The sequence below is a fragment of the Microcaecilia unicolor genome, chromosome 3 (assembly GCF_901765095.1).
Source record: "Microcaecilia unicolor chromosome 3, aMicUni1.1, whole genome shotgun sequence".
NCBI lineage: Eukaryota > Metazoa > Chordata > Amphibia > Gymnophiona > Siphonopidae > Microcaecilia > Microcaecilia unicolor.
Genome location: NC_044033.1, coordinates 218,217,804 through 218,230,970, shown reverse-complemented (window position 1 = coordinate 218,230,970; position 13,167 = coordinate 218,217,804). Strand labels below are relative to the sequence as shown.

At 40.6% G+C, this 13,167-nt stretch overlaps 1 protein-coding gene across 1 annotated transcript in view; it reads left to right on the top strand.

The window, feature by feature from the left end:
- The first annotated feature begins 10,567 nt into the window (after nucleotides 1-10,567).
- Nucleotides 10,568-13,167, top strand: part of LOC115464368 (vomeronasal type-2 receptor 26-like) — a 49,066-nt gene continuing 46,466 nt past the window's right edge. Inside the window, exon 1 of the mRNA XM_030194754.1 lies at nucleotides 10,568-10,779. Coding sequence (XP_030050614.1) covers nucleotides 10,568-10,779 — 212 coding nt within the window. The remainder of the gene's footprint in view (nucleotides 10,780-13,167) is intronic.

Genomic DNA, 13,167 nt, shown 5'->3' with positions numbered 1-13,167 from the left:
TCGGCGGCCATTTTGAATCCCCAGCTGAGACCGAGAAGGATGTAGGCAAGGGCAGGCAGCACTCGGGGCAGGAAAGAGGGGGCTCTTTCCTGCCCTGAAGACGTCACTAGACCACCGTGGAAGATGGTAAAGAAGGGGAGGGGAGCATGTGATGGGGGGCGCAGGGGAGGGGACTATGTGATGGGGGAGGGGAAAGGGGGTGGAATGAGGATCCGAAAGGGGCGTGGCAGTGGACATGGCGGGGGCGGGCGGGGGGCGTGACATGTGTCCTCTTTTTCAGAGGACACAAAATGGTAACCCTACTTAATACCACCCACTGAGGTGGCGGTAAGGGCTCATGCACTAACCCAGCAGTAATCAATTAGACAATTATCCTTGGCAAATCTTTTTTTTATATTCTTCCATTTCAAGAATAGTAACTGGATGAGAAGTATCCCAATAACGATCACCAGGGACACCCTTAACTTCTGTTCTTTGTTTAAAAAATACTGTATTTCTCATACTGATGGATTACCGGAATTTTTTCTATAATCTTTGAAATTTTACCCTGAAAAAAAGTTGTAAAAGTTTCAGCTGTAACATCTAGATCCAGTTGTTTAATAGGCAGAGTTGTTAGGTGTTTAACCAATCTATGCAAAATCTTTATTTATTTAGCAACTTATATTCCACTTAATATTCATTTATTGAGATTTATTAACTGCCTTTATGAAGAGATTCACCCAAGGTGGTTACAGCAGGTACAGTTTAACATAAAACTTATAATTTTGTTAACATTATAACAATAGTAAAATGACCAAGTATAAATATAAATACAATGAATGAGATGAACATAAAAACAGTAAACTGAAACCTAATAACAGACTACCATGAAAAAGTATCAAAAATATACACATTTAACAGCAATGAAATTCAAATTACAGAGATATAATACAATGTCAGCATAATACTAATGAAATATCTAATAAACTCACAATTAGAACTGTCAAATAACATTGCTATGATACTAATGCTTTTCTACTATACAGCTTATCATATAGCTGAGGAGCCAAGTGTAGATATATGGATGTGGGCAAGATGGGTGGTTCAGAGTCAGTTGGGATAAATAGATGGGTGGCTAAACTCGAGGCAAGTTCTTTGTACAGTTAAACAAGATATAAGGAACTGATTTAAGTTACAGTGAGTGTAGCAAGCTAGTCCAGGTGCAGAATGAACGTATAGCCAGTCCCCCTACGAATTAAAGGCTTGGAAGAAGAGCCAGAGTTTTACCTGATTTCTGAAGTAGAGGTAGTCTCAAGTTATATGTAGCCACTCAGAGTAAATTCCAGAGCATGGGGGCTACTCCTGAGAAGGCTCACTGGCGGGTATCACATTGTACAATTTCTTTTAATGAAGGGACAGTATGGTTGACAGCATTGAAATCTTCATATGCACTGAGAGTAGAAGTCCTCAACATGGGCTACTGTTAAGTTGGGTTATTTTATCACGTCATATTATTTTAGTATGGGGATGGGCGAGGATGGAGGAGATTACTTGTAGGAACGGGAGGGAATGGAGGTGATTCCAGTGGGGATGGGCGGAGATGGGTTAGTGCGGACAGGTGGAGAAGGGTCAAATTTCTGTCCTGTACAACTCTCTATTAGAGGTCTCAAAGGTGTCTGAGGGTCTTGAAAACCAAACAGAATTTTAAATTTAGCCCTGAAAAGTACTGTTAGCCAGTGTAGTTTTTGCAGGAAAGATGTGACGTGGTCATGCTTCTTGCAGCCTAGCAGTCGTGCTGCAGAATCCTGAATTAGTTGCAGCTGATGCAAACTCTTTTTGGTTTGACCAGTGTATAGGACATTACAGTAGTCTAGTCGTGATATTATCATGGCATGGACCAGACATTACAGTAGTCTAGTCGTGATGTTATCATGGCATGGACCACTTTGGTCAGATTTGTCTTTTCAATATATGGAGAGAGATTTTGTAGCTGCCATAGTTGGTAGAATAGAGACAATTTTTCAAGGTTGCTTGAATTTGCGGGATCAAAGTGAGTGATGAGTCTGGCAGTATTATGAGATTCCTGATTTTAGGGGTAGTTCATATTTCCAAAAAGGTATTTTGAAGTCAGGTATTTGTCCTCATGTGATAGATAACCAAAGAATCTCTTTTTTTGCTTGAGTTCAGACAGAGTTTATTGTTTGCCCATTCCTGAGTTGCAGTTAGGCAGGCAGACAGTTTACTCAGAGCTGTAGGTAGATCTAGTTCAATGGGTATGAGTAGTTGCACATCATCTGCACAGATGTACAATTTTGTGTCTATTGACTGAAGCAGATCAGCCAGAGACTTGAGATAGATACTAAATAAAATGGGAGACAATATGGATCCCTGTGGCACCCCACAGCTTAGTGCCCAAGTTAATGATGTGCTGTTGCTGAACAGAATTGATTGTTGTCTGTCTGAAAAATAGGATTTGAACCACATGAGTACTTTACCACTGTTACTTGTTTCTGCCAGTCTTGTAAGCATGATATTATGATCCAGAGCTTCGAAGGCTGCTGAGAAATCCTGCAACTCAGAGGATCTGCCTCGATATCAGTCACAGTTTTTGTGCAGATCATCAAGAACAGACACAATAACTCTCTTTGTTCCGTACTTAAGTGTGAAGCCAGACTGACATGGGTCTAGCCAGTTACTTTCAATTAGCCAGCCACTGAGTTGAATGCAGATGATGTTATGGCTTCAGCAATTCTAGCATTAGCTATGTGGACCACAAGCAGTTTCTGTGCTGATGTGCAGACTTTGGCCAATATAGACTAAATTTTATGCTGAATTGAAGTCTTGTCCAAAATGTGGATTATAAAAGGTTGTCAGCCAAGCTCGGTTTGTAGGCAGGAGTCTAACCCCCACATTATCTATCCCACCAGGATATCTATCCTATTGTATATTTTGGTATCATTCACAAAGAGGTAAACCTTACCAGACATTTGCTAAGCAGACTTTTAGGGTCTGTGTGCTGCAAATGTCAGGATGGATTCGGATAGGCTGGAGTGGCCTTTGATGGAACCTCCAGTAGTTGGAACGTAAGGACAGTGCCAAGTGACTTCTATGGTCTATGTCCCAGAAATGCCAAAAAAAGACCACATAGACATCACATTTAATCATGAATTAATTGATTAGAGTGACTGTTGGGAAGGTTGGCTAGACCATTCAGGTCTTTACCTGTTGTCATTTACTACGTTACTATGTTTAACACTTCCTCAATATCACTCACAAAAAGTGATAAAGAGAGTCAAACCAAGAGCCAATCCTTGCATCACACCACCAATGAAATGACTTGGAGTAGAGATGCGGAAGATGGAGGGGGATCCACTTGAATTTATTGCTATGTGATACAGATTTCATCACCACCTCAATTTTTGTCTATTGCTCATTTTTTAAATGTTATTATTTTAATTGCACTTTAAAAATCTTCAGTATGGTAGACAAAAACATGTCACAAAAAACAGAACACAATAATAATTTCACGTATCTAATGAACTTTGTAAGGGAGGGGTGATCATATTTTCAACCATCAATATAAAATGTATAACTATAATAAACAAAATCCAGCCGATGTATTACTTATCTAATGATATAGAGCAGGATTCAAATTCCTATATGGCACCACTTTTGCTCACCTGCCAAAAGCTCTTTTTGCCCAGCAACAATGTGTCTAAGGATTGTCCACTTGCTTTCATGATGCTCTACAATGGGGCAGCCCCTGTTCTCTTAGATCTTGTCTTTTGAATCCTCCCTCTTTCAAATGAGTCTTTGAGTTGGCATTCGTGACCAAGCATCACAGCTAATAGCTATCTAGTGCATCTTGCCACAAAGAGAAGACCAAGGCACATTGCATACATCTCAGACTGGCTATAGAAGACAACATCAGTGAAATTTTGTCAGTACAATCAATAGTGAGTCAGCTACACTGGTTCTACCACAATACAGGTTTCTCATAGCTATTAAGCTCATACAATCCCTGACAGGCATCACTAAAAGAATACACTATAGTGACCTTCAGGGAGGTATGAAGCCCTATTGCAATTATGCCTACATGCACATCTGTAATGTCATCACCTGGTGGGAACATGTAAGATGCTATGCCAAGGGGATCCATTAACTCTCCCTACAACAGCCTGCACAGCATTCAGCCAATGTATCAATTATCCAATCACATTCAGCAGGCAGAGTGCACACTCATGTACAGCAGCACTGTTGCTCACCTGCCAAGGAACAAGGTGTATTCTTCAGACCAAAAGCTCGCTTTGTACAGCAGTCAGGGTGACCCTGGATGGTCCACCTCCTTGCAGGTGTTCAGATCATGGCAGCCCCAGTTCTCTTGGACTTTGTCATTTTTAATTCACTCTCTCATAAATACATCGTTGGATCTGCATTAGTGACCCAGCATCACATATAATAGCAATCTACTGCACCTTACCACAATTAACAGACCAAAGCATACCTCCAAGACTGGCTACAAAAGACAAAATTAGTGAAATGTCAATCTGCGATAATCCATACCAATAAAGTTGATATTGTGACAGCGACTCTGGCACCATCACAACACTGCTTCCTTATGGCCATGGTGCTGAAACAAACCTGAAGAGGTGCCTCGCCTTCACAAGCAGAATGCAGCTATACAACCTTCACGGGTCACGTGGAGGGGCATAATCAAATGGGGCGCCCAAGTTTTCCTGAGGGCGTCCTCACAGGACGTCCCCATGAAGGGGCGGGGAAACCCGTATTATTGAAAAGATGGGCGGCTATCTTTCATTTCAATAATACGGTCGGGACAGCCCAAATCTCAATATTTAGGTCAACCTTAGAGATGGTCGTCCCCGATTTTCGGCGATAATGTAAACCGAGAACGCCCATCTCAGAAATGACCAACTCCAAGCCATATGGTCGTGGGAGGAGCCAGCATTCGTAGTGCACTGGTCCCCCTGACATGCCAGGACAGTAACTGGGCACCCTAATGGGACACTGCAGTGGACTTCAGAAAAAGCTCCCAGGTGCATAGCTCCCTTACCTTGTGTGCTGAGCCCCCTAAAACCCACTCCCAACAACTGTACACCACTACCATAGCCCTTAGGGATGAAGGGGGCACCTAGATGTGGGTACAGTGGGTTTGTGGTGGGTTTTGGAGGGCTCACAGTTACCACCACAAGTTTAACAGGCAGCCACCTTACCACTCATTATGTTTGCTAAACAAGCACCTACTCAAATACCAATGACATCAAAGATTATAATGCTGTAGCTACCTGTGCCCATATAAAGACTGAAAAGGGGTCTAATTTGTCTGACCACACACCAACGTGATGTAGGCTATATGACTTAACACAATAATATGTAAAAGATAATCACACTCTATTTATGAAATGAGCCATTCACATCACAGAACTCTTATGAGTAAACCTGAACCTGACTTAACACATGAAGGCCAGTAGCAAACTGTGAAAAATACCTACTGACCAGGTAAACCAAAATTTCTCCAGTGATTCTGCTGCATACTGACCATGGAGGCCAAAAGTCCAAAAGAGATTTCACTGCTTACTGACCACGTAGGCCAAGAATCCTGAAGTGATTCCACCATCTACCGAAAATATAGGCTGAAAGTTTCTCCAACAACAAGCCTCTAAAGATCTGGTTGCATCCCCAAAACCTCTCTCCTGCCAGGAAGAGAAATTGGACTTTAACTTACTAGGTTCCCTGGCTCCATCACACCAACCCATACTGGCAGATTTATTAAACAGACGCATGTCATAAAAATCTCTCTTTTCTTCTAAACTCTCACCATGTCTCTAAAACTATGGTGGTAAAATCAGAAATTCAATTCCAGCAGGCCTTGAGTAGGCCACGTCATTGAATTTCCTGCTTTTGTAATGCTAGCAAGCAAATGACCAGTTAAGACAATATTCAGACTTAACTGGTCATGGGTTAGCAGATAAAGATAGGACTGCTATTTATGTGGTACTATTTATCCACTTATCCTAGTTAGTTAAGTTCTGAATATTCTACTTCAACCAGTCACACCCACAAAACTACCTCAGAGTGCCCATGACATAGCCTTCTTTAAGATCACTAAACAGACATTTTCAGCGGTGTTAAGCAGTTAAGTGCTGCTGAAAATGGCCAGTTAGCCACCAACAAGTGAGTTAACCAGTCGGCAGCCGTTCCCGGCCAGTTGACTTGTTTTGAATATCGGTTTGTCTATGTCCAATGTTTTCCAGTTTATTGTTTTGTCCATCTTGAAGACTGAAATATATATTCTTTTGTTTAAAACTGAGGAATATGTAAAGGAAGATACATACAACCCAAAAGAACACTTTCACTGATTACCATTATTTTCTTCCTCACTAAGACATCCTATAAGTCTCTGCATGCAATGGGGTAAACCCAGGACAGGATCAACCCTGTCGGGCAAATCTGAATCCAGTCGGCAACCCTAAACTAGTGTAAGGGCTCATACCTAAGAGTACACACACTCACCATTAGAGACAAAGAAAGAATGCATTGGTTGTTCTACAGAATGGCAGTATAACAAATGCATTCAACTGAGTTCTGTGTTTCTATAGTGAAAACCATTTATTCAGGGACAAACAACATGTTTCGAGAACAGTCTGATTCAGGGGTTATTGAATTATACACAAAAGCTGTGGCAGTTCTTTTGCTAACAGAACATTGCTGTTGATTTTATAGAATTTCTTGTACATGCTTGAAAGGACAATTATATCATTTATTGATTTATGTTACAAGAACCCCTGAAGCAGCCTAGATTCATCTGCATGAGATTTGCATGGACAAATTATATGAGAAACTTTGAGGGTTGGCAAAAGAATCTGGGAGTTTCAGAGAAAGATGTTGGAAGTCAGAGAAACTGTTGGTACCCTTGGGGATTTCTCCCCTGGCCAGTAGATGATGAACTTTTGGATTGTATCTCCCTCACCCTGAAAGGAAAGGCAGTGGTGATACAGGACTCTCTGGCAGACGGAAACCAAAAGAGGGGAGTAGTCTAGTGGTTAGTGCAGTGAACTGTGATCCTGGAGAAATGAGTTTGATTCCCACTGCAGTTCCTTGTAACTCTGGGCAAGTCATTTAATCCTCCATTGCCCCTGGTACAAAATAAATACGTGAATATATGTAAACCACTGTGAATGTAGTTGCAAAGCCCTCAGAAAGGTGGTATATCAAGCCCCTTTTCCCTTTCTCTTTTGGGGTTCAAATTGGCTTGCATTTTGGCAAGCACATCTGTGGATTATTGGATTTGGATTGCATTTTCAGCAAGTGGGACTGGAATTGAAATCAGTATTAATTCTGCAAGCAGAACTGAGGACATGGTATTCCTCTGCCTACACTTTCAAATAGGCAGGGCAGGATAACATACAATATGCCCCCTGGTATATTACAATCCCTCAATATCTTTAATTTTGAATGTAAAAGAGTAATATGTAATAACAATCTGTTACCTATTGAACTGAACTATAGTCAGTAATTTTTTTTTTAGAACTACTTTTATCAGTTTTACCTGAGATGATCTTTAACTCATCCTTGGAGTTCTTTTTTTTCCATTTTCCACTGCTAACTCCCGGCTCCGTTCCTTCTATCTCGCTGCTCCCTATGCCTGGAATAGACTCCCTGAGCCAGTACGTCAGGCTCAGTCTCTGGCTGTCTTCAAGTCTAGGCTTAAAGCCCACCTATTTGCTACTGCTTTCGACTCCTAACCATGACTCTCTTACTCAACACCCTCACTTATCACCCCTACCACTGCAATTCCCCACCCCTAGCTGTCTGTTCGTCTGTCCAATTAAGATTGTAAGCTCTGGTGAGCAGGGACTGTCTTTTCATGTTAATTTGTACAGTGCTGCGTAAGTCTAGTAGCGCTATAGAAATGTTTAATAGTAGTAGTAGTAATATTGGCTAACTTCCAGCCATTAGATATTGCGACTGTTTTAAATTATTTATTTGTTACATTTGTATCCCACATTTTCCCACCTATTCGCAGGCTCAATGTGGCTTACGTATTATTGGAAAGGTGATTGCCGATTCCGGTAAGAAAGACAAATCCGGTGAGAAAAACAAATACAAAGTAAAGTTGGGTAGTATAGATTGGAATGGAACAAACACAGTTATTGGATTGGATGGGTTTTGGCGCCAAACTTTTTCAAATTGAATCTTGTTGGTGCGAGGCAGTACACTTCATTTTATTTAGAGACGATATTTCATTGGCTCCACTGTCAATCAGTGTATACTTTGTGCACCCACTGATCGACCCCTGATGAAAGCTTTTTTAAAAGCCGAAACACGGACCATGTAGGGTCCTAATAAAGTTTATCCTGGAGCATCTTACCCTGGTGTCTCGGATTGATCTCTTGAAGTTGTGTTTTCCACTTCCTTCTGTTGTTGAATTTTTGTGGAAACTGCGAACCCCTTTTGTCTTCGACAAACACAGTTATGGCATCTTTGAGTGGAAGAGCTATGTTTTGTCCATTTCGTGCTTTGGGTTCGTTGTGTTGCAGAGTCTGGGCAATTAGGTTGGGTCGGTAGGGTAGGCCTTTTTGAACAGGTTGCTACTAATATATTTGAATTCTTTTAGAACTCTGAAGTCAATACCATCTGGTCCTGATGATATACACTTATATAGAGGTGTATTTTCAGAGCGCATAGACTTACAAAGTTACGTGGAGAGGCATTTTTGAAAGAAACGTCCACGTTACGATTTGGATGTCTTTGTAAAATGTCCAAATCCGGGGGCAGGGAAAACTGTATTGTCGAAAAAAGATGGACATCCATCTTTCATTTTGAGAATACCGTCAAAGACGTCCAAATCCAAGGACGTCCTTGAATTTGGACGTCTCTAGATTTGAATATCCTTGGATTTGGACATCTTTGACTTTCAGTGATTTTTTATACCAAAGATGTCCAAGCCATTTGGATGTGGAAGGAGCCAGCATTTCTAGTGCACTGATACCCCTGACATGCCAGGGCACCCTAGGGGTCACTGCAGTGGACTTAATAAAATGCTTCCAGGAACATAGCTCCCTTACCTTGTGTGCGGAGCAACCAAAACCCACTACCCACAACTATACACCACTACCACAGCCCTTAAGGGTAAAGGGGGCACCTATATGTGGGTACAGTGGGTTAGAGGTGGATTTTGGAGAGCTCGCTGTTTCTTCCACAAATGTAACAGGTGTGGGGGTATGGGCATGGGTCTGCCTGTCTGAAGTACACTGCAGTACCCACTAAAACTGCTCCTGGGACCTTCATGCGCTGTCATGGACCGGAGTATGACATCTGAGGCTGGCATGAAATATTTTTACAGATGTTTTTTGAGGGTGTGAGGGGGTTAGTGACCACTGGGAGAGTAACGGGAGGTCATCATTTCGGGCACCTATTTGTGCCTTCATCGTAATAAAAACAGGTCCGGGTGAAAACATCCAAGTGCTCGTCAGGGACGTCCTTGTTTTTTTGATTATGGGAAAAGGACGTCCAAATGTTAGTCATACCCAAGTCCCGCCTTCACTATGCCTCTGACACGCCCCCTTGAACTTTGGCCGTCCTTTGCAACGGAGTGCAGTTGGGGATGTCCAAAATCGGCTTTTGAATACACCAATTTGGACGTTTCTGGGAGAAGGACGTCCATCTTCTGATTTATGTTGAAAGATGGGCGTCCTTCTCTTTCGAAAATGAGCCCAATAGAGGCTGTAAAGGGGTTCTAATATGTCAGACTACATGCCAATTTGATGCTGACTAAGGGACCTGACATTATAAAGATAAGTAAAAGATAAACAGTTTATTCAAGAGATGAACCATTAAAAGAATAGAGACCTCCTGTGATCAGATCTCAACCTGCCTTAACACTTATCTGGTCAATAGCAAGCCCATGCTGACAACCTCCTTAGTCTGGCCCAAGACGAGACAGGCACAAGGTTGGTTTGGTTTGGTTTGCAGAAAAGTTGTGATTTCTATTTCTGTCTGAATCTCTCTTTGTAGTTGTCAAGTATATTGTTTTATCCATCATGAAGTTTACATGACAACCACACTACTTTATAAAAACAATATGAAGGAATATGTAAAGGAAGAAAAATGCCAAAAAACCCACAAAGATTGATTATAATTATTTCTTCTAAGACTTTGTATATAATTAATAATTTTCTAATGAATGTGCAATTTATATAGACTATATTAAGAAAGCAAAAACCACAAATCACAACCTATATTTAATGCTAAACACACATCGTTGGAGAAGACATCCCTTGAGGCTGAATCTTTCAGGAGCTGGACTCTATAAAGATTTAACAGTGCCTTCACCATCTGCTGAATCACAGCTAATAATACAGACTTTGCTGTCTTTCCTCAACCTCATATGTGTCTAAGACAACTGATTTACTGGTGTGCAGTTTGAAAATTCTTGGTCATAATATGACTTTTTCTGCACTTTATTTTAATATCCAAGACCTCTGAAACTTCCTCCCTCATACCACAACTGCAGAGAAGGGCAAGCAGGAGTTTGTTTCATAAGAAAAGGTGCTTTACGACCTCAAAGATGGCAGCAACTCTGGTCTTGATTTTGATACCTTGCTACATCCAATGGAAGACCACTGAGGGCCAGTATACACCAATGAAATATGGACATTTAAAACCAGGATACCACAAGGATGGAGACATCGTGATTGGGGGAATTGTTACAATAAGCAATTTAATAATCTCAGAACCACTGTCCTATACAGCTTTTCCCACATGGAGAAATACGTATGTGTAAGTAGCAGAGTGGCTTAGTAAATGACGGCAGATAAAGACCTGTGCTGTCCATCCAGTCTGCCCAACAAGATAAACTCATTTTACATGGTATGTGATATTTTATACCCGAGTTTGATTTGTCCTTGCTATTTCAGGGCACAGACCTAGAAGTCTACCCAGCAGAACTACTTGTACTAAGTTCTGAAGCTAACGTCGAAACCCCTTAAAATTTATACTCCAGCCCATCCTTATCTATTCAGTCATGATCAGGGCGTAGACCGTAGAAGTCTGCCCAACACAGGTTTTGCTTCCCAATTACTGGCGTCACCACCTAATTTCCGCTAAGATTCCATGGATCCATTCCTTCTAAACAGGATTCCTTTATGTTTATCCCACGCACGTTTGAATTCCATTACTATTTTCATCTCATGATTACATGTTTAGGATGGACTCTGAGTTCAATTGCAAATTTGATTTGTATTTTAATGAAGGATCTTTAGATAAGAGAGTCCTTCTTGGGATTTTACATTTGTCTATCTGTATTCATTGGAATGCTATGAATTTAATTATGATCTGAGGGTTTACAGTTATAAATCAGGGTCTGTCAGAAAATTAATTGCCTTTTCCAAAACACACAGAAATAGATATTCAAAATTATTTAAGCAGCTAATGTTTGGTTTAACCACATTAGTCTTTTTGGGGATAGTAAACTGGTAAATTAGGTCAGATATCAAGATATCGTCTCTGAGTTATATGTACAAAAGGAGATGACAACAGAATTCTTCCCATGGCTTAGCTTAAATTCAAATGGACAGTTGCGATATTCATCCCCTTTAGAACAAATTTAGCTATTTTAGTAGGATAATAAATAGCTGTCCTAATGTATACAGATAAAATCCATTTATGTTTAGGACTACATATGGATAGTGTGATTGAAACAAGTGGAAAGGGAAAGGTGATGGGACTTGAAATACTGCTTTTCTGTGGTTACTATCAAAATGGTTTACTATTATATACAGGTCCTCACTTTGTACCTGGGACAACAGAGGGTTAAGTGACATGCCCAGATTTACAAGGAGCAGCAGTGGGAATTAAACCCAGTTTCCCAGGTTCTCAGACCTGAATTAACCACTAGGCTACTCTTCATCAAGGCAAATGGGTCAGTCATTTGCTTATCTTTATCCAGAGACCACCCTGCTGAATGTCAACTTCATACTGTCCAGGTAGACAGAGGAAAAACTGCTCATTTGAATTTTTACTTAGCTCAAGGTATGAAATGTGCAAAACTAGTGACCTTGAAAATGTCATATAAGCAAATTTTGTCAACCCCATAAAAATCTAAGAGGTCGGTAATCAAAGTGATTTAAATAGTCATAAAATGGCCCTTGGCCCTTTACATCTCTTGTAATGGGAAATCCGTTGATATTCAGTGGCATCTAACCTTCTTTTTAGGTACCTTTTACAGATCTGTAAACAGAAAATTTTCAATTCAATTTCCTCTTTCTTTTGCTTTTGAATCATGAAAGTTCATTTGGTTCCATCAGTGACCTGGTTAATCCCCTTCACTTGACCTTTCAATTCCAGCATTTTATAGGCCTTCTAAACTGATTGAGAAGTTTTCTACCAACTCCTATGCCATGCTGAAGCCACAAATATTTTCCATCCACGCCTATTTGTCATTTGTGCAGACCATATCATGGAGTCCATTCTGATTGGTTCTTGAGTGAGATTTCCTCTGTCCTTGATAAGGGTCAAATTATATGCCTCATATTCTTTAGATTTATCATTGGCTTTTGATCTCATGGATCACAAGCTTCTTCTTGGCCATCTTGTGAATTATGAGCTCTCTGGCAGGATATTAAAGTGGTTCAAATCTTTTCTTAGTGATTGTTCTTCTCAGTCTGTGCCCATTCTACTTTGTCCACCCCTCCCTCTCACCTGTGGTGTCCCTTGGGGTCACCCCTTCTTTTCAACATATTTCTTAATCCTCTCTTTTGAACCTCAGATCTCTAATGTTATTTATATCTGCTCAATAACATTGCAGCAGCTTAGATAAATCAGGTCTTATCTTGACCAGGAATCTCAGATTATGTTCCTGCATGCTCACATCATATCTCAGCTGGATTACTATAACACTGAGCATGTCATCTTCCCACAGTTACTCCTTCAATCAGTACAAAATACCATAATCTAACTTCTTTTTCATACAGATAGGTCTGATCACATCTTATCACTCCTCTTTGGTTATACCTCCACCTTCATTCATACATTTTGATACCACTAGACATGTAACACTTTTCTGTTTTGCTTTTACTTTGTGGAATTTAAGTAAAAGGTTTCAATAGGGGCTTTAAAAAATGGGACAATTGCTCAAACAACAGGAGTTAGCAGTAGAATTACCCATCT